Source organism: Sminthopsis crassicaudata, chromosome 2 (assembly GCF_048593235.1).
Source record: "Sminthopsis crassicaudata isolate SCR6 chromosome 2, ASM4859323v1, whole genome shotgun sequence".
Classification (NCBI taxonomy): Eukaryota; Metazoa; Chordata; class Mammalia; order Dasyuromorphia; family Dasyuridae; genus Sminthopsis; species Sminthopsis crassicaudata.
In genome coordinates, this window is record NC_133618.1 from 398255182 (window position 1) to 398277254 (window position 22073).

At 39.3% G+C, this 22073-nt stretch overlaps 1 protein-coding gene across 2 annotated transcripts in view; it reads left to right on the plus strand.

Moving 5' to 3' along the window:
* Nucleotides 1-20883, plus strand: part of SLC6A7 (solute carrier family 6 member 7) — a 31946-nt gene extending 11063 nt beyond the window's left edge. For both annotated transcript variants that reach the window (XM_074291773.1, XM_074291774.1), the window contains 10 exons: nucleotides 1641-1779; nucleotides 4044-4178; nucleotides 4795-4898; nucleotides 5067-5191; nucleotides 9243-9355; nucleotides 9460-9591; nucleotides 9932-10031; nucleotides 12483-12583; nucleotides 12917-13084; nucleotides 19313-20883. In XM_074291773.1, the coding sequence (XP_074147874.1) occupies nucleotides 1641-1779; nucleotides 4044-4178; nucleotides 4795-4898; nucleotides 5067-5191; nucleotides 9243-9355; nucleotides 9460-9591; nucleotides 9932-10031; nucleotides 12483-12583; nucleotides 12917-13084; nucleotides 19313-19519 (1324 nt within the window). In that variant the 3' untranslated portion in view covers nucleotides 19520-20883. The remainder of the gene's footprint in view (nucleotides 1-1640; nucleotides 1780-4043; nucleotides 4179-4794; nucleotides 4899-5066; nucleotides 5192-9242; nucleotides 9356-9459; nucleotides 9592-9931; nucleotides 10032-12482; nucleotides 12584-12916; nucleotides 13085-19312) is intronic.
* The last annotated feature ends 1190 nt before the right edge of the window (nucleotides 20884-22073 follow it).

Below are 22073 nucleotides of genomic sequence, written 5' to 3' on the forward strand. Positions count from 1 at the left end.
GGGAGGGAGGGATTTAGGAGGGAGGTCCTCATGCTTAGCACAGCTTGCCTTGGACCCTGGGTTATGGTATTTGGTAGACAAGAGTCCCAGTGGACACTGTAGCCTCACTCTAAAAGACTTTGCATAGGGATGCGTTGGAAATTTTGGAGAAGCTCTGGAGCCAGAGCCTCCTAGAGATAGAAAGGGGCCTTAGGAATTCATATGTAGACCAATCCTTTCACTCAATATGATCCTCCAACTTTCCCATGGTGCTAGAACTCTTGTATTAAAGTCCTCTAAAAATCATTATTTTTATACCTCTGAACAAACATAGAAAGGCTATAGAATTTCTATAATGCTTCTTAAACTTTTTTTCACTCATCCCTTTTCACCCAATAAATTTTTATGCAACCTTGGGCATATAAATATATAAAATAGATATACAAGTCAAACTTTTACTCTAATAAATCATAATTTTGTGACCCCCACCTATATTCAGTTTGAGACCCTATCATCCCATGTAGGGAACCATAGTTTAAGAAACTGAGCTATATATGGAGACAGTGAGAAAGGCTGAGTGCCATGTGGAAGACTCAAGCCCTCTTCTAATATATATTGATGGGATGACTTGTCAAGTTATCCAACCTTTTAATGCCCCTGGCAACTTTCTAATACCATAAACTGCAAGAGTGAGTCTCCATTATCAATAAGATCATAGGTCTGGTCCAAAAAAAAAAAAAAAAAAAAATAGAAAGACCAATGATTTTGAAAACAGGAAATCTTTGTTTAAATTTTTGGACTAATAGACTTACTGGCTCCCTAGCAATATTTTGCAAGATAAGAAGACTGGAGACAGTGTGTTGATGGGGAAGAATGCTCATGTCACAATAGCTATCTCAAGTATTTTTAAGGATTTTCAAGGAAAAAGAGATTAGACTTAACCAACTTTGGAAAAGTTAGAAAAACATGGATTTTGGCACTACATAAGGAAAAAATGCCCTAACAATTAGAGCTATTCCTAAGAGGAATGGGCTGCCTTGAGAAGTAAAGTAAAAAAGTAAGGTTAAAAAAAAAAAAAAAAGCCCTCTTCTCTGGAGGTTTATAAGTTAAAGCTGCATATTGGGGGATGCTGTAAAAGGAATCTTGTTTAGGGGCAGTTTAAGTGAGATAATTTTCAAGGTTGAGATTCTCTTAGTTCCTTAATTTCTCCTTACCTCAGTCTCCTCATCTGTTTTATGGGAATAGTAATATTTATGTGTCTGCCAATTGTAAGGGATAAAGTACAGAAAATGCTTTGTGAATATAAAGTACTACATAAATTGGAATTTTTTATTCAAAAAACAAGGCCCATTGAAATAAATGATTTATAGCTCACACAGTAAGCTATAAATAAATAAATGGACAAATAAACAAATAAATAAATAGAATCTGGCTTCTTAAATAAAACTAATTCTCCATCAATCTGATTTCTCAGATGTAGGAAGAAGGAAAAGGTTTCCCTTTACTCAGGTATTTTAAATTATTTCTGTCCCAGTGGATGGTAGACATAGATGCTGAAGGAAGGCTTGAGGTATCTGGGATCCTGGATGTAAGGCTTGGTGGGTTTGAATTGGTATGGTTACTCTGTTCCTAGACACTCAGGCTCCTTTCTTTTGCCCTAGCCGATATGTTCTTCACATCCAAGGGAGTACAGGCATCGGAGATCCAGGTGAGATTCAATGGAAACTCTGTCTCTGCCTCTTACTCTCATGGGTCATCGTCTTCCTCTGCATCCTCAAGGGAGTAAAATCCTCTGGCAAGGTGAGACTCTGGGAGACTAGCTCAAGTTGGGGGGGAGGAAGCTGTGAGACCTTGAGTTCCTACCTTTCTCCAGCCAGTCCTCTCCTTTAACTAGTTTGAGATCCCTGGGAAAAAAACTACTATGTGCAAGGCTTTATGATAGAGATGCTGAAATTAAAAAAAAAAAAAAAAAACACTTGATCTTTGTTTCCAGAGATCTCAATATCCAATAGGGAAACATGAAGAAATACTTTAGGAAAGACAGATTTAAAATTACCACCAGAACATACTTCTTCCTTTTTCCAAAGCCCAGAAAAAATCTAGAGAGGAAGATGATGACAATGATTATGAATAAAGTGACAATAATGATACATATGATGCTTTAATATTTATAAAGCATTTTACTTATGCTTGATGCTTATAATGACTTTGTGAGGTAGGTGCTACTATTATACTCATTTTACAAATGAAGAAAATTGGGGCCAAGAGAAGTTAAATTACTTGCCTAAGATGATCCAGCAAAGGGTCTGAAGAAGAATTCAAGTCTTCCTGACTCTAAAGTCCAACATTTTAACCATAGCATGGCTATGAGTCAATCCTAGCCTAGCTTGAAAATTTTTTTCTCCTCAGTTTCTAACATTATATGCCCCAGAATTATATGTAATGGTGATATTTGGGGGCTCTGGAAGCTTCTGTTTTCCCTAACCCTGAGAAGTACACACAAGTCTTTCTTTCACTTTGTTATTATTGCACAGACATGTCTAAGTCTTCATAACTCCATTTGGGATTTTTCTGGAAAAGATACTAGTGAGTCTTTTCATTCTCTTCCAGCTCATTTTACAGAAGAAGAACTGAGGAAAATGGTTAAATTACTGGCCTAGAATCACATAACTAGTAAATGGCTGAGGCTAGATTTGAACTCAGGAAGATGCCTTTATGTTCTATCCACTGCACTATTTAGCTGCCCTCCTCCTTAGCTTACCCAAATCTCTTTTTTTTTCTAGTAAATTTATTTATTTTTAATACACATTGCTTTATGAATTATATTAGGAGAGAAAAATCAGAGCAAAAGAAAAAAAAACATTGGAGAGATCAAAAAAAAAAAAAAAAAAGAAAAAGTAAGCATAGCATGGGTTAATTTACACTGTTTCAATTCTTTTTCTGGATGCAGATGGCATTTTCTGTCCAAAGTTTATTGGGATTGCTTCGGATTACTCAAACACTGAGAACCAAGTCTTTCATAACTGATCATCACACATTTTTGCTATTATTGTATACAATGTATTCCTTGTTCTGCTTGTTTCACTCAGCATCAGTTCATGTAAATCTTTCCAGATCTTTCTAAAATCAGCTTGTTCATTATTGATTATAGAATAATAATATTCCATTATCTTCATATACCACAACTTGTTCAGCCATTCCCCAATTGATAGGCATCTACTCATTTTCCAATTCTTTGCTACCATAAAAGGAGCTGCTACACCTAAAGCTCTTTTGGAAAATCCACATAACACTTATGAGGCACTGAGGGGGAAGGGTTCTTAGGATTATAGATTTGGGGCTGGAAGTGACTAAAAGGTCATAGAGTCCAATATCCTTATTTAACAGATGAGAAAACTGAGGTACACAGAGGTTATTCAAACAAAATAACATGAAAAGTGCTTTGCAAAATTTAAAGTGCTAAATAAATCCTAAATTATTACTATTGTTATAATTATTATCACCAAATGTCATATAGCTAGTTAATGTCTGAGGAAGGATTAAAATTGCCAATCCCAAAAGGATAAGTTCCTGAGCCTGGGGATCTCATCCTAATCTATTCCTATTCTGCTCCCAGACACCATCCACTTCTCTGAAATTTTGGATCCTGGTTCCATCAACCCCTTCCTTTTCAGGTTGCTAAACTCGGAATCAGGAAGATCCTGAAATACTGGAGTTCGAATCTTGCCTTTGATCCTTGCTATTTGTGTCACTATGGGCAAGACACTTGAGCCTCAGTTTCCTCATCTGTAAAATGAAGAGGTTACACTAGATGACCTCTAATGATTTTTCTAGAATTAGAACTATGATCCAGTAATGATCTGTACAGAAATAAATAGTGGAGATCATTGGAGTGGTTGAGATTAGAGAAAGAAAAGAAAGGGCTAACATCAACATTTAAGGCCTGAAAGGAAGAACAGCTGACAAGGAGTGATCAGAAAGAAGGAAAGTCAGAACCATGGAGAGCTGCTCCCCTTCCTCAGCTCCATCCTAGGCTCCCTGTGCTCCTTGCCTCCTCTCTACAGGTAGTGTATTTTACAGCCACCTTCCCATACCTCATCCTTCTCATGCTGCTAATTCGGGGACTGACACTTCAAGGTGCCTGGCGAGGAATCCAGTTCTATCTCACACCCCAGTTTGATCACCTTCTAACCTCCAAGGTAAGTCGATTGAAATATGGGGTTTGAGGGTGGGAGAAGAAGAAGAAGAGCTGGAAAGGAAAAGCAAATAGAGGCTGTTCTCTATTCTTCAGATTTATTTATGTGATGGAACTGGGGAAAGAGCAGTCCAGCATATTGTGGGGAAGGCTATCAGAGCAGGGATGGAAGGAAAGAGGGGCTCTGGGTGTTTCAGTATACTTATACCCATGACCAGGTACATGAATCTTTTGATGCTCTCATAGTTGTACCCCAGTGGGCAAGAGTAAAGATGTACTTGGGTAGTATATTTCTTTTTCTTTTTTTTAGCTAAGAGAACCAGCTGAACTAGAACACTAAAAACATTCCTGTATTTTTTATGATCAGTAAAGAAGGAAAGAGGAGGTTGAAGGGCCATCCTTTAGGGAGGGGGGAGATCTTTCCAGGACAGTTTTCTTTTTCCCTTCTTCCCCTATCTCTCCTTAATCAATTGGGTTCTTTAATTTCTTTCTCTTCTCCTTACTTCCACTTATCTTATATATCCTTTTCCTCCTACTGTCATCTCCCTACTCCCTTGTCATGGCCCTACTTTTCCCCCTCTCTTTTCCCTCTTCCTTTCATCTCTACTCTTCCCCTGCAGGTATGGATTGAGGCAGCTTTGCAGATCTTCTATTCTCTGGGGGTGGGCTTTGGGGGCCTCCTTACCTTTGCCTCTTACAACACCTTTCACCAAAATATCTACAGGTCAGTCCCCTGCAGCCTTTTCTTCCAAAGGGTCATTTCCTTGGGGGGTGGGAGAGTCAGAGGGTGGACAAACTGATCCCTCATAGGATCAGGGAAAATAGGATTGAGATGTTATGCCCTCTCATGCCAAGTAGTCCCTATCCCACTCTATCCTTCTTCCTTTCTCAGAGACACATTCATTGTTACCTTGGGCAATGCAATCACCAGCATTCTGGCTGGTTTTGCCATCTTCTCTGTGCTGGGATACATGTCTCAGGAGCTGGGAGTCCCTGTGGACCAAGTGGCCAAAGCAGGTAGATAGATGGGCTCCTAAGAATATGTTGGGCATTGAAGCATGAGGTACTGTATATGTGGGGGTTTGGCACTCGAGGGTGACATAATGGGTAAATATTTGCTTGTTGCATAGAGGAAGTTGCTGTAGATAAGATCTGAGAATATAGAGAGAAGCTTGGATGTGTGTTTAGGGAATAAGAATATCTAGAGACTTCCACATTTCTGAAAAAAGATGTTGGGGCTACCTTTTAGAAGTCTGTGATGGAGGCACAGTTTTAATCTGAATCATGACTCTACATTTTGGGGCAGATCACTTCCCTTTTGTAGGCCTCAGTTTCTCCATATACAGAATGAGGAAATGAGATTCAGTCATTTCTAAAGTTGGGATCCTGAACCTGAGAGATAGATTTCTAGCTGCTTATGAACTCAAATGATAAAGAAAATCTTTATTTCAACCTAATTGGTTTCCTTCTTAATACTGCATATTTTAGTTTTTGCATTTAAAAATATTATTCTGAGAAGGGATCTATAGATTCCACCCAGAATACCAGAGTTAGATACAAAAATAGTTAAGAACGCCTTCTTTGAGGTCTCATCTAGCTCTGGCAGTCTCTGGATCTATTATTTTCAGCCTAGGTCATTCACACATTCATTGGTTACCTCTGTTCCCTTCCAAGAATAAAGCTGCTTTCATTTCCAACTCCAATAATTTTCCTGCATAGTTGGTCTTTCACTCTGATTTTCAAACTTGCCGTTTGTTTTTTGCTTTGTTTGATTTTTCTGTTTTATCATTTCCTTTTGGAAGCTGAGCTCCAAAGACATCTATGAAGATAGGTCAGGGAGTTGGTGGAAATTAATCCAGGTGGGACAGTGAGAAGCAATAGCAATAAAAAAAAGACAATGACCAAGCCTAAGAACTATAATAAAATCAATCCTCTTGCTAGTGGAAGCCTATTGGGATAATATTCTAGATTAAAAACTGGAAAGAGCCTCAGAGACCACCTAATCCAATCATTATTTTACGAACAAATATACTTACACAAAGAGAAATGATATGTTTTCTCTAAAATCACACAAATAGTCAGCTTCAAAGGCAGGATTTGAACCTGCTCTTCTGACTTCAGAATTGGTGCTTTCTTTTTGATGTGCTAAATGATGAGCAATTTAGCTTCCTGTAAACTGTACTTACCAAATTAGTTCAGGAAGATGTTCCTCATAACAAGTCCTGATATAAAAACAGAGGGAACAAAAATAATTTGCCCAAAGCCACATAGGGTCTTAACAACAGAGCTAGACTAGAACTCAATTCTCTTCATATACAGGCTTGTGTTCTTTCCAATTCAATATCTTACTCCCCTTTATTTTATTATGATTTCAATTTTCCTACTGTTCTGGGAGGCCAGACAGATTCTCTGAGGAGAGAGAGAGACTGATATAGTCTCTAACTACAAGAGAAGAAAAAAACAAAAACAACTGATTCAAACACAGCAGGAGAGAAGGGCTTCCTATCAGATTAACACTTTCCCTCACCTCCCAATGCTGATGATGTTCATGGGATCTGCAGGAGGTCTGAAGTAGTAGATGAGACTGTGGGACACAATAAACAGAGGCCAGGAACCTTCAGAGACTCCAGAATGAAGGAAAGAGACAGTGGTTGGTAAGAAGCTGATAATTCCAATCTCTGCCCATCATCGTACTCCCACCCCAGCTATCTGTCACTCCAGTTCCAACAACTACAGATGAACTTGGATTTTTAGGATGAGAATTAACATGTCTAATTTTCTGGTCCAGTCACCAATGTATAGCACCCTATCCAGCTGTAAGAGACCTACCTTGTAGAATGGTGATGAAAACTTGGAAGTATTGGTCTATGTCCATGCAAGCAAAAGAGTATGCAAAAGGACAATGCTAGCTTACTTTGAATGTCATTTATCTTACTTATTATTATTAAATCTGGTGTATAATAACAACAATAGCTCATAGTTGTTAGGTTTTTTTTTTTTTTTCCTTTGAGGTCCAAGGTCATACAACTAGTAAGTATCTGAGGCTGGATTGGAATCCATATTGTTCTGACCCCAGGTCCAGTGCTCTATCCACTGTGCCCTTCATAACTTTTTGATTCTTGAGGCAAAGGAATTGAATAGCTTCTCCAGAATCACATGGTCAGGAAAGAAGTATTTCTAAAACACCTACTACGTCTCAAGCACTGAGCTAAGTACTTTATAAATAATATCTCATTTAATCTTCACAACAACTCTGGAAAATGGGTGCTATTATTATCATCCTCATTTTGCAGTTAAGGAAAATGAGGCACACAAAAATTAAGTGATTCTCCCAGAGTCATACAGCTAGCAATTGTTAAAGGCTGTATTTGAACTCATATCTTCCTAACTAGTACTCTATCCCCTGCACTACGTCATTGAAGATCTGTGTTGGGATTTCAGCTTCAGTATTCCTGACTCCAACTCTAGTGCTCTATTCTGTGGCAGATATTGCTGAGCTAGCCAATAGAGTGAATATTCAGATGGGCTCTTCAAAAGAAGAAATGAGTTGAAGTCTGGGGAAATGGATTAGATTTCATATATATAGGAAAGTACTAGAGGACACTGGGGAGGGAAGGGCTCAGGACTGCCTTTGTGAAAGCAGGGAACAAGAGGGAACAGGCATCTGTGGGATTCAGAGTATCTGCACCCTGTTCAAGTGTTGTCAGAGGCTAGAGCAGCATAGGATTGGGTAACCTACCTTCAGCCAAAGAGCTGTCTGTTAGCAAACATACTTGGGTGAGTCCCCAAGGTTTGTGTCTAATCCCCAGAGCTAGCTTTAGACTCTTGAGTTATTGCATAAGTTCTATGAGCAGTCTATGAAGGACATAGTATTGTTCTCTGACAACCCATTTTATAAATTTCCTAAATTCATACATTTTCATTGGCTGTCCCACCCCTAGCTTCCATGCCTACAATTCTGTCTCTCCTCTTCATCTCCTACCTTCCCTGGCTGCCTTCAAGTACTAGATAAAAATCCCATTTTTTTCCAATAATACTTTATTTTTTTCAAACACATGTAAAGATAGTTTTCAACTTTCATTTTTGTTAAACTTTATATCCCAATTTTTCTCTCTCCCTTCCTAAGACAGCAAGCAATCTGATATAGGGTAAACATGCAATTTTTAAAAATGTGTTTTCATATTTGTCATATTGTGCAAGAAAAATCAGATCAAAGGGGGAAAAAAAAACCACAAGAAAAAAACCAAGCAAATAAACAACAATAAAAGTGAAAATACTAAGCTTCTATCCACATTCAGTCTCCATAGTTCTCTTTCTGAATGCAGAAGGCATTTTCCATTCTGAGTCTTTTCGAATTAGCTTAAATCCCTGTGTAAAACTCCATTTTCCTGATTCACCTTAATGATAGTATTTTCCATCTTTTAATTATCTCTAATTCATCCTGTATACATCTTGTTTGTATATAATCATTTGCATGTTGCCTCTCCCATCATACCTTGAACTCCTGGGTCTGGTATTTTGTTTATTTGTTGCCTTTCCTTGTACCCCCAGTGTTTAGCACAGTCTATGGCACATAGTATGTGCTTAATAAATTCTTATTGATGGATGAGGAAAGTGATATGGAGCAGAAAAATGAGCTGTCTTCCATAAGGAGAGCAAGCCCCCAGAACTTGGCTTTCTACCTACCCTATGCCCCAAGACTTCATTCATGTCTTAGCCAACCCCAGTGAGAGAGACAGCAGGTCAAGAAAAAAAGAAGGTTGGATTTGGAATCATCAAAACCTGGATATTAATCTCAGGACTGTTACTTACCACCTATGTGATCTTGGGGACATTGCTTTCCCTCTGGCCCACAGTTTTCTCCTTTGTTAAAAAAAAAAAAAAAAAAAAAGGATTAAATTAGATGATCTTCACCATTCCTTTGCACTCTGATTCCAAACTTCTTTATGCTCCTTTGTTAGGGCAGGGAAATAGGAAAAAGACTGGCACAAGTGAGGAAGGGAGAAGAACTGTCTAAGGAGCAAGGAAAGACCTCATTGACTTTCTGCTCTCTGTTTCTGCCACCTAGGGCCTGGCCTGGCATTTGTGGTCTATCCCCAGGCCATGACGATGCTCCCCCTGTCACCTTTCTGGTCTTTTCTCTTCTTTTTCATGCTGCTGACCCTTGGTCTGGACAGTCAGGTAAGCACATTCAGCAGCAGAACTGGGAGAATAGAAAGTGCAGATCTCCCCCTACCCCATATTTCACTAACACACTTTATACTGTACTTCTCCTGTTCCTACAGTTTGCCTTTCTAGAAACCATCGTGACAGCTTTAACGGATGAATTTCCTTACTACCTTCGGCCCAAGAAGGCCATCTTCTCTGGGACCATCTGTGTGGCTATGTTTCTGATGGGCCTCATTCTCACCACAGATGTGAGCTTCTGGAATAAAATGGGCAGTGGGAGGGACTTTCTCTCCTCAAACACCTTTCCCCTCCATCTCCTTCAACATGAGGCAATCTTAGTAGCTAGCTGCTCTTGCTGGAGCCTGGAATAGCCTGATCCAAACAACTGGGCAGTGTTTCATTCAGTTATAAACCGTTTTCCTTCTTTGGAAGAGAAGAGGGTCCCATTTCCCCCCTCCTTGACCTATCACATACCCCATATTTCTCCCCTCCTGTAGACTGCCTACTTCCTCCCTACATCTTCTAGGGAAGAGGGCTCCTCAGGTGAGTACTCCCCAGAAGGTTCATGGTCGTTGGCTTTTTTTCTAGGGAGGCATGTACTGGTTGGTCCTGCTGGATGACTACAGTGCTGGCTTTGGACTCATGGTGGTAGTGATCACAACCTGCCTCACAGTCACCCGGGTGTATGGTAAGAAAGACCCCATCCTCCATGAAATGCAGGACAGACCCCATTAGGAATGTCCATGGAATGTAACCACTCTCCCCCCAAGAAAGAAGAAGCTGACAGAATGACCCTGAGTTGGGACAGGGCAGATTCCAGGATTCCTTAATTCTTAAGTCTCCTTGTACCCTTTTGTCAGTTTCTGAAGGAGGTTAGGAGATGAATGGTAACCAAAAAGGAAAAGCAAGGATTATCAGAATAGATGTGGATATAATGTTGGATGGCTGGAGAGAAGCTGGACCATTCAAGAATTAGGAGACACAAATTCCCCTTGCTCACTCATAAAAAATTCAATTGACCAAAACAGCCTGAAGACCAGTGAGCTAGAGTTCAGAGCTGTGACTGCTTTGGGCACCAGAGTATTTTCTTTCAGGGAAGATTCCCCTCTGTGAATAAGGCACTAGAAGGGTCCAGAGAAAAGGATTGGGGACTAAAAAGCATATAACTATTTCCTACTTGTTCTGAGTTTGGGCATCCAAAATCTGTGGCTTAAGCCACTATTTGTTATATATTTAACACACCATCTTATGTTCTGAAAGAAGATAATTTTTAAAAAGAAAAAGAAAAGCCTGCTTACAGGCTAGAAGTAGTTTATAATCCACTTAGGAAGACAGAACATAGGCACACTCATCACAACTGTACTGAAATATAGTCATAGAACAGAAGTATAAACAGAAGCAATAAAAGCAAAAGAGAGTGAGAGAGAGAGGAAAAAGGAAGAAGGAAAGAAAGAACAAAAACAAAAGAACAAAAAAAATAAAGAAGGAAAGAGGGAGGAAGGAATGAAAGAAGGAAGAAAAGGGTGGGAGGGAAGAAAGAAGGAAGGGAGGAAGAGAAAAGAGGGGAGAAGAAAGGAAGGAAGGGGGAGGAAGGAAAAAGGAAAGAAAGAAAGGAGAGAGGGAAGAAAAAAGGAAGGAAGGGAGGAAGAAAAGAAAGAGTATCCTAATCACACAGAGTTGTCTATAACTTTCTTTTTCCTCCCCATAGCACAGAACACTTAATAAAAAATTGTTGACTGAATTGAAATGAATTAATCATGTAAGTGATATGAGCCTGGGCAATATAAGACTTAGATGGTGCCAGAACAGGGGATGCATGTTTAAAGGGGCTTAACATCAAGGGCAAAAGGAAGGCAATGGTCCCAGGAAATTCTATGAGCCTTCACTTTGGCAGCCATAATTAGACAGTATGTTTCGGCTAAGGAGAATCTGAGGGGGTTGTAAGCTGTCTAAGCTTCTCAGAAAGCAGACTGCCTCTCCCACTCTGACCTGTCCCTTTTACACTAGTCTCTGTAGTCAAGGAGTGTGGTAAATGCACATTTATCTAATTAGAGTCTTATTTAGGGCTTGTTCCCCCACCCACAGGGAAACTCCACCTTCCTCCCTTTGCTGAGTTTCAGTGGAATTCAGATAACAGCATGATATAATGAAGTTGACCACTTGAACAAGGCATAACTATGTACTTATTTATTCACAAGTATAGACACAAAAGAAATAAAATGAATTATATGAAAATAATCACCAAGCAGGCTGGGTGTCCTAGCTCCTCCCAGATCTTTTGCTGTCTATTGGTAAGCCCACCCTGTCATTTAAACAGAATGTTTGGGTGCTCAAATTCAAGCTTCCCCATTGTCTTCAGAGGAGTGATTCATTGAGTGAGGAGTTAGGAAGTCTCAGTGAGTTCAAATTCAGCCTCACACTTACTAGTTGTGTAACCTTGGACAAGTTACGTCACCCTATTTGCCTCAGTTTCTTCATCTGTAAAATGAGCTGGAAAAGGAAAAGACAAACCACTCCAGTATCTTTGACAAGAAAATCCCAAATGAGATCAGCAATAGTCAAAAAGAAAAACTGAAATAACTGAAAAACAAATAACTATCTTCAAACAATCCCTAAAGAAACCCCAGAAATTAAATTCAGTTAGTTAGATTTAAATCTCTTTGGGGGTAGCTCAAAGCTCTCTACTGATCTGCTATGTATTTCACAGCGATTGTAGGCAAATTGTTTACACCATTAAGCCTTTTTAAAGGTTTTTTCTTTTTTGGTAAAATGAGGTTTGAGCTAAAAGAGCTCTTGGAGCTCAAAATTTGTGGACTAACTGATTCCTTGAATCCCAACTCTGCAGCTGCCCACTTTGAGCAAGAGAAGGCCAGAACAATTGATTAGAGGAAGAGCTGTCTAGTTGTTGATATCCCTGGTTTATATTTGCCATTTTTCTGACAATAGAACAAAGATCAGGATCTCTGCTTCTTTGTATATCATTATTCCTGTTATAACCTGACCCCCATTGCTACTTGTAACAAAGTATATTTGGCTGAGGTTTGATACCTTCAAAAATGTTACCAAGTGGCCAGAAAGAATTTTTTTACCCCTCCAGAACTACCTTCCCCTCATCCAGCTTTTCCCTTTTTCTTTTTAGGTATCCAAAGATTTTGTCGGGACATTCACATGATGCTGGGCTTCAAACCTGGTCTGTATTTTAAGGCCTGTTGGATGTTCCTGTCTCCAGCCACCCTGATGGTAACTGGGAGACTAGGGACCAGGCCCTTTGGGAATAAAGGGAGATGTGTTAGCTATATTGGGTCCCTTTTCTCCCTTCACAGAGGGCAGTCTAAGAATAGATGCATCTTTAAGGCACATAGTCTAGTAAGGACTTCCTTTCCCATGAATGAGGTTGGAGGGGATGCTTCCAGAATCAATTAGCTCTCAGTTTCCAAACCCTTATATATTTACCAATACTACAATTACTTGGACAACAGGTCTAGATTGGGTCAGTGCTACAGGTTTGGTCCAGGTTTGGGCTGGGGTATTTTGGGGGCCAGGATGGTAACGGCTTGGGTCTCTACCCCACAGGCACTGCTGGTATACAGCATTGTGAAATACCAACCCTCAGAATATGGCACTTACCGGTTCCCATACTGGGCAGAGCTCCTGGGCATCCTGATGGGCCTCCTGTCTTGCATAGTGATTCCTGCTTGCATGCTAGCTGCTGTACTCAGGGAAGAGGGGACACTGTGGGAGGTGAGTCTGTATCTGGTGGACCTTGAACTCACCCCATTCCCATTCCCATTGTAGGGTAACTAAGGAGCATTAGATGGAGTTCCAAGTTTTGGGGTTAAATTCCCAGTTATTTGAAATGTTGGCATGTTTATGAAAGTTATCCTAGACCAAGGCTTCTTAAACTTTTTCCACTTGCAACCCTTTTTCAACCAAGACATTTTTATTTGACTCTGGGTACATAGATCTATAAAATTGGTATACAATTCAAACATTAACTGATAACAAATCACAATTTCAGGACCCCCATATTCAGTTATGAGATCTCATATGGGGTCATAACCTACAGTTTAAAAAGCTGAGCCCTAAACCATTGCTAACCCCCTTCTGGCACTCAATGATACAAGGGCTAGAACCCCACCAGGGACAAGGACATAGGACAGATCACTTCTTGGCCACTTAGCTGAAGGATGGAACCCAGCTTAGGCTCAGATGAAGTCCAAGGTGGAAGGCATTGAAGATGGAGAGGCAACCTCTTTTTCATGGAGCATATAATTTCTTCCCTACTTAATTAACCAAGTTTTCTAGAATAATAAAGCTGAGAAGGATCTTAGAGATATTTGATACAAATCCTTCTTCCTACTGTGCCACATAATACATGTGATCTTGATTGAATATTTAAACTCTTTGGGCCTCAGCTTACTCATCTTAAAAATAGTAGAGTTGGGCAAAGTGCCTCTTAAATCCTTTCCAGTTCTTAATCTTTATCCTATGTAATCCTATTTTTGTACATCTCTCTGAATTCTTATTTGTCATATCTTAGGGCTTAATAATATATTGTCCATGACATTCATATACAACAAATTGTTCAGCTGTTTTCCAGTTGATGTACATTTATTTTGTTTCTAGTTTTCTACTATAAGAAACCATGATTATTTTCTCATAAAGAGAACTTTTCTTTCAGTCATTAAACTTCATTGAGCATATACCCACAGTGAAATTGTTAGATCAAGAGATATGAGCAATTCATTAGCTATCTCTGCCCCCCCACCATAATTTCATATTGCTTTGATTGCTTTGATAAAGATTGTTCCAATTTGCAGTTCCACTAATAATGTAATTCTGTGCTAGGACTAATAATAATGGACTAAGTGATACACTTGGAGACAGGTGGAACTGAGTTCAAATATTGCTTCAGGCGTTTACTAGCTATGTGATTCAGAGCAAGCCATTTAACTATTCTTGATATTAGTTTTCTCATCTATAAAATGTAAAATTAACTATTTCCATCTTTGTCATCTTTGCCAATTTAACTAATGTGATGTGAAACCTCAGAATTTTTTAATTTTTAATTTCTTTTATTAGTAATTTGAAACTTGAAAAAATATGTTGTAACCATCTATATTTCCTCTGGGAGACTTGACTCTGTCAACAGAATACCAGTCTTCAGATTACTCAGATGATATTTACCACCTAATCTGGGAAGTCATTATATCACTAGGATTCTAAATCAATGAATGTTTTCTTCTTTTTCTTTTCTTTTTTTTTTTAATTTATTTTATTTTTAAAAAATAGAATAAGAAAAAAAAAAACAGAAAAGAAATACAAAACAAAATAAAACAAAAGAGAACATTATCATGTGCCCAACAGAATATCAGGGAGGATTCAAAATATATAAGAACAAATTACCAGTTCAAGAAAAAAAAAAAAAAAAAAAAATATATATATATATATATATATATATATATATATATATGTTATTAGAAGAAATTATATTCATGAGTGTCCATCTTTTCTTACTTATAAACTGTTCTCTGCCGCACACCTTTTTTACTCTATTCTTTTCTCCCTTTCTTCTCCCCCTACCACCTCTAGGCTATAGTTAAGAAAGGATATACTTATGCCTACATATGTAGATATATACGTACCCATACACACACACCTCACCCTCCCCATCTATAAAGACATATCTTTCCTATCCCTGCTGACTCTTTGCTTTAATTCTGCTCCTTAGCCTTGCTATTACTTAACCTTCCACCGCTCATGAATCCCTCTCTTGTCTTCTTTCCTCAACCTTTGCTTCCAGTTCACCCATTCCTTTGCCTTTATTTCTTTATAGATTTTGGAGAATGCTATACTCTTCGCAGCATATGTGTAGTGTTGCCAACTAACCCATTCTTAATATGGTAGCTTTTCAGAACTATGAACCTTCCTTACCCCTCTAATATCTCTGTGCCTATTCTCTGCCCCTCATTTGTACAACATAATTACTATTTTTATCTCAACTCTGTCCCAGTCTTTCTTTGAGCTACTCTATTGTTGATGTCAATCTTAAACATATGGTATACATTTTCTATGTGTAAAAAACAAAAGAAACAAAAAAAAACACGTAAATAATTCATCCATGTTGAGCTCCTTGAAACTGATCTTTGATATTGGCTCTTATATGTTAAATTTTCTATTAAGTGCAGGTTTGGTAGATAGAAAGTTCTTAAAATCTGCAAGCACGTTGAATGGCCATTGTTTCTTATTCAATATCATAGATAATTTTGCTGGATTTGATATTTTTGGCCACAGGCCTTGTTGTTTTGATTGTCGGTAGATATGATTCCAGGACCTGTGGTCTTTTATTGTGGCAGTTGATAAATCCTGTACAATTGTAGCTCCAATTTGAACTGGGTTTTATTTTTTTTTTTTTTGCAAAATTTTCCTTTTGACCTGAGGTTTTGAAATTTGGCAATAATATTCTTATGTGTTTTCCACAAAAAAAACTCATTAAGATGGTGATGAGTGGACTTTTTCTATTTCTATTTTTCCTTCATGGTCTATCACTTCAGGATAATTTTTTTTTATTATTATTTCTTGCATTATAGTGTCAAAGTTCTTTTTTTGGTCACAACTTTCAGGCAGTCCAATTATTCTTATATTTTCTCTTCTTCATCTGTTCTCCAGATCTGTCATTTTTCTTATGTTTCACATTCTGTTCTATTTTTTCACTCTTTATAATCTGTTTTGTTATTTCTTGGTCTTTCATAGCTTCACTGGTTTCCCTTGCCAAATTCTAATTTTCAGAATTATTTTCATCTTTGAGACTCTGTATCTCCTTTTCTAGTTGGTTAACTTTTTTTTCATAATCTTCTTGTTTTTCTTGGATGGTTTTTATTTAGTTAGTTATTTTAGTTTTTCCTCAGTGTCCCTCATTTGATTTTTAAATTCTTTTTTGAGTTCTTCTATAAATTCTCTCTGTGTGGGGAACCATTTCACTTTACTCTTTGAGGTAGAAGCTTTATTTTACTTCAGTGTCTTCCTCTGAAGATGAACCTCCATCTTCCCTGTTTCCATAGTAAGTTTCTATGGTATTTTAAATAAGTGATATTTATGTAAGCGCTTCTAATTGTGGGGTGAGGGGCGGTGCCTCAAGCTTCCCTTCAGCTCTCCCTTCCAACCTAGAACCCCAAATCAAGAGCTCCACCTGTCAGCAAGTGGCTACAACCAGCAGAGTCCCTGCCCCACTGACTCTGCCTTCACAGTTCCTTCTTGCCCAAGGCCTAATCCCTGCAAAACAGCTGGGTTTGATTTTCCCAATCAATTGAGATTCACTAAGTCTTCCAGGACTCAGATCCCAACTCCACAAACAGTCCAGGAGGTGAAAGTGAAAGTTTCTGTGATTTCTGCTGAGTCTTCAGCCACATGCAGTTAGCCCCAGGACTCCACACTTGGTATTTCTGAGGAGCTAGCCCAGAGGTGTTTGCACTTCACACAGGTTTGGGGTCTTCAGATCTTCTTGGGTTATACCTGACTGACTCCTGTTCACCAGTCTATATTCGCCCTGAGGTGCAAATTTATATTATTTGTGGGAAAAATCTGGAAAGCTTGAAATTTAATAATCTACTCTACTATCTTCCCAGAATCCTTCCCATGCATTTTCTTTATCCCTTGACCACTTATTTATTAGAGAATAGTTCTTAGCCATATTTGTTTCTATATATCTTGTATAATGGACTTTTATTAGAGATATTTGCTTCCAAGATTTTTTGTTTGTTTTTGGGTTACTTATCTAGTGATTTGCCTATTCCCTATAATTGACATTGTTTATTTGGGGGGAGCTTTTTAATTTTATGAAATTGAAATTTCCTTTTGTCTTTTATGCATTCCTTGTTTGGTCTTTTTTTTCCTTGACTATGAATTTGATAGGAACACTTTCCACTCTCTAATTTCATCATAAAGTGATCTTTTATACTTAAATCATCTATTCACTTAGAGCTCATGGTGATGTAGAGTATAAGTTACTAGTCTGAGGCCATTTTCTGTCAAAATTCTTTCTAGTTTTCTCATCAGCTTTTGTTTAAGAAGGAGTCTTTTTCCCAGTTGGAATCTATTCTTAGTTTTATGAAATACTGGGCTTCCAGTGTTCTTTTTACTTCAACTTTTGCCTTTCTCCTTATTAGCTTGTAATAAGACTATGATATATCAAGAAAAGGTGCTAGCCTCCTGGATCTAGGAGTCAGAAGTATAGGCTCTGTTAGTGATTTACTTTGTGATCTTGGTTTTTTGTCTGCTCTAGGTTTCAGTTTCCTCATCAGTAAAAAGAGGCAACCAGATAAAGCCAAAGTTCTTTTCAGCTCCATGCTTGCCGAAGGGTAAACTTTGTATGTATAGGCTGCCCTCTGGTGGGAGCAAGCTGATTCTGCCGTCATTAATGATGGGAACTCTAATCAAGACCCACTTTCCCAATCAAATTTTAGAAATCCAGAACTTTGGAAGTGAAAGAAACTTTGCTGTGATTCCTTCAAGATACAGATAAAAAGACCCAAAGAACCAAATGATTTAAGATCCATACAGTTATGCATTTTGTTTTCTTCAGGTTTTTTTTTTTTTTTTTTCTTCTTGATCCAATTTTTCTTATGCAGCAAGATAACTGTATAAGTATGTATACATGTATTGGATTTATCGTATATTTTAAACATATTTAACATGTATTAGACTACCTGCCATCTAAGGGAGGGGACGGGAGAAAGGAAGGGAAAATTTGGAACACAAGTTTTTGCAAGGGTCAGTGTTGAAAAATTACCCGTGCACATTTTGTAAATAAAAAGCTTTAATTAAAAAAAAAAAAAAAAAAAAAAAAAAAAGATTGTATAGCTAGTGACTTACTACATTCAAAAAACAGGGTTAGGGAGTCTTGGGGTAGGGCCCCCAAGGTGGCAGATACTTTTTTTGTTTTGTTTTCTTTTTCTTTTTAAAAATTTTAAATAGCAATTTATTTTCTATGTACATAAAAAGATAAGTTTTAAACATTCCTTTTTGAAAGACTGTGTTCTGGATTTTTCTCCCTCCTTCCTTTAACTTCCTCCTCCCCAAGATAACAAGCAATCTGACATAGGTTAAATACATGCAATCTTTAAAACATATTTTCATATTTGTCATGTTGTGCAAAAAAAAAAAAAAAAAAAAAAAAAAAAAAAAAAAAACAGACCAAAAGGGAAAAAATGACAAGAAATTCAAAAACAAGCAAAAACCTATGTCACAGAGTTATTGTGAGGATAAAATGAGAGCACATTTTTAAGGTGCTTTGCCAATCTTAAAATGCTATATAAATCCCACTGTTATTATTATTTGATTCTGAGGATGAGAATGCTTTAAAATTTTTTAAATTTATTCTTTTCAATGAACAAAAAGTTATTTCCTCTCCCTCCCATTCATTCCCCATGGGGGGGGGGGGGAGAAAAATGAAATCTTTTTAAATAAACATGCTTATTCAACCAAAACAAATTCTCACATTGACCACATTCAAAAAAAGCTGTCTCATTATGCATGGTCAGGTCCTTCTAAAGAGTGAACACCACGAGGGATTCCTCCTGCTTGGCTCATTATTCACTATACCAGTCCTTGGAAAGGAGGACATAAATGGAGTCTAGAATGGAAAGTGAGACCTGGACTAGATCCTATCAGGCCCCCCCTAGATCTCCCCTAGACGGAAGAGTCCTCAGGGGCAGGAAAGGTTTTCAGGTTTGGCTGTGGGAAGAAGGATGTAAATGTAAGTGGCTGACAGTCCTTGCCAGAAACTGCTGGGATCCATATTTTCATCAGTTTTCCAAAAGCAGAGCAAGAGATGTCTGAGCCCTGAATTCTGCTCTCATCTCAGAGTAGAACCCAATTGGCTCTGGAAAGAGAAGGTATTTCTCCTCCCTCAATATCTGGATCATTGAGGGAGAAGTCAAGTGACCTCTGTTCTTCTTTTTCTATTCCCAGAGGATCCAGCAAGCCAGCCGACCGGCCATGGACTGGGGTCCTTCTCTGGAGGAGAACAGGACAGGCATGTACGTGGCCACCCTGGCAGGTAGCCAGTCCCCCAAGCCTCTGATGGTCCACATGAGGAAATATGGTGGCGTCACCAGCTTTGAGAACACAGCCATTGAAGTGGACCGGGAAATCGAAGAAGAGGAATCCATGATGTGAGGGAGGGGGAGCAGGGCCCCTGGGACAGAGGACAGTTGAGGGCAGTATTATGGGCCCCAAAGGCCCTTCCCCTTGAGCAGGATAATACTGTGGGTCTGAAACGACTGTCCCAGAGCCTAGAGGCTGTGTGGATATGTTCCTGTGGGTTCCTGGGAGTAAATGGCACAGGATGTCTTAACTGTGGTCCGAAATCAGGCCCTGTCCTCTTGATTTGCTTTTCATCCTCTGTCCACCCATCTCCTTTGGGCCCAGGTTACCCACAAAACATCATTCCTGACTTCTATTCCCTCATCTGGACTTTCCTGTGGCCCCAAAAAACTGTCCCAAACCTATGCTGCAGCAAGGAATCTCTCCTTTTGGACCTGCAGGACAGGGCAGGGGAGCCCACAGAAATGTTTGGAGAAGGGGTTTAGATCAGCCATTGATTTGCTAGCAACTTGAGTCATCCAGCCCTCTTGCCTGAGGCTGAAGGATCTAAGGGGAATCTTTGACCTTTTTGGTTTTCCAGTGGACTGGGCCCTGGCTATTCCATTCACTGAGCATTTCCTGTAAGCCCAACCTTGTGCTGGATTGTGGGCAATAAAGGGATGTATTGGATATGGTCCTTGTTCCCAAGAGTTTACAGTAAAGCTGGAGAAATAAGACAGCAAGCATACAAATATGCCAGATTTCTATGGTCAGTGCAATAGAAATTCAGGGGGAGGAAAGATGGCAATCTGAATGGTTTAGGGAAAATTCCTAGAAGATGCAGGGATTGAGATGGATTCATAGGGATAAGTACAATTTGGCTGAAGTTCAGGATCAGGGTTAATAGCAAGCACAGGCAGAAGAAACAACCTGAGCCAAAGTCTGGGACAGGGAAGAAACTTATCTGACTAGAAGGAGAAGATGAATTTAAATGGAGGAAAGAAAGGTGTAAAAAAGAACCTGAAGTGCCAGGAGGAGACACTTAAGGAGCCATTGAAGATATTGTAGGAAGCAGGGCATTAGGAAGTTGAATGTCCCTATATACAAGTTGAACTGGAAGAAGGAAGCCAAATGCCAGCTGGGAGAAGGAAAGGGAAAAGTAGAATTAGAGAAGTAAGCTTAAGCAAGAAAGGTCTCCAGCAATGGTGCTGCCTGGAGCCCAGACCAGAAGAGTCTGAGATGAAAGGTCCATATATGGCCTCTCATCTATGCTGTTAGGGATCATTACTGATCTTAAATCACATTCCCCATGGAAACTGTTCCAGATCTTCTCTTCCAACCTCCATTCCTCCTCCCTCGTTTAGAGCAGATGATTTAGCCTCCCACTTCCCTGAAGATTGAGGCCATCTGATAGGAACTTCCCTTCTGATTTTCCCTGACTTCTTTCCTCCCCCCCCCAGCCCCCCCCAAAAAGTAATAATGCTTATTTTCTATGAAAGCTAATCCTATGGCCCTCTGCTCCTGCTTCATCCTCCAGGCTGTCTCTTAGAAATCATCCATTGTTCTTCAGACATCTTTAATCTTTTCATTGGCCTTTTTCCAAGATCCTACAAACATTCTCCAAGCTCCCTGAAACTCAGACGCTGTCTCCTCTTGGCCCCTCACTCCCTCTGACTAAGGTCCCTTCTCTCCCCTTCCCTTCACTGCCAAATTTATTGAAGCAGTTGTCCACATGCATGGCTCCCATTCTTAACCACCCACTCTCTTCTCCACCCTCTGCAATCTGGCTTGTGTTGGTGACCTCCCAGTCACTGAATCAAACGGCCTTTTACATTCCTTCTTGTCTTTGACCTCCCTAAAGGGTGTAGCACTTAACCACTCCCTCCCACCTAAATGACCCCTCCTCCCTTGGTTCCCAGCACACTGCACTCTTACCTTTCTCCCCATTTTTGTCTCTATGGAGTTCAGTCCTTTTCGAAGGTTCTTAAACATGGGTGCTCCCCAAGGATCTCTGCCCCCTCTTCTTTTCTGTTACCTCCATATTCTTCTCCTGTGCTGATCTCTACTCCTGTCGCATTGATCACCTCCATATCGAGGACCTGAGAATCTACATCCCCTGCTTCTTACTCTGTGCTTTAGACCCACATCTATCTAAGTGGGTAAAATTTGTCTCCATGCCCCAGCAGCATTTCAAATTCAGCTTGGACAAACTTGAATTTTTATAATACCCTCCCCCCCACACACACACCCCAGAGTTCTTTTCCTCCTAACTTCATTATTTTGGTCACTAAATTCACTGGACATGAGAAGAATTATCTTCTGCACTGAGTAGGCAGCTATACACGGGTCACATTGGAGATGGGGGCAAAGAAGATCTCAGTTTGCTTTGTTTCAGTTGAGTCCTGTTCTCCCATGTCCTAATCTCAGGGTTAATTTTCACTCTTCCTTCTCCCATCACATTTCCTAAAGTTTCTAAATCCTTTTCAATTCTACCTCTGTGATATCTTTTGCCTCAGTCCCCTTCTCAGTTCTGTTGACATCATCGTATACAGGTCCTCTTTCCCACCCATTTAGCCTACTGCAAAAACTGCTTCCTACTTCTACTATGTCCCCCTCTCAGTCCCTCTTTTCACTCCCTTCCAGATGT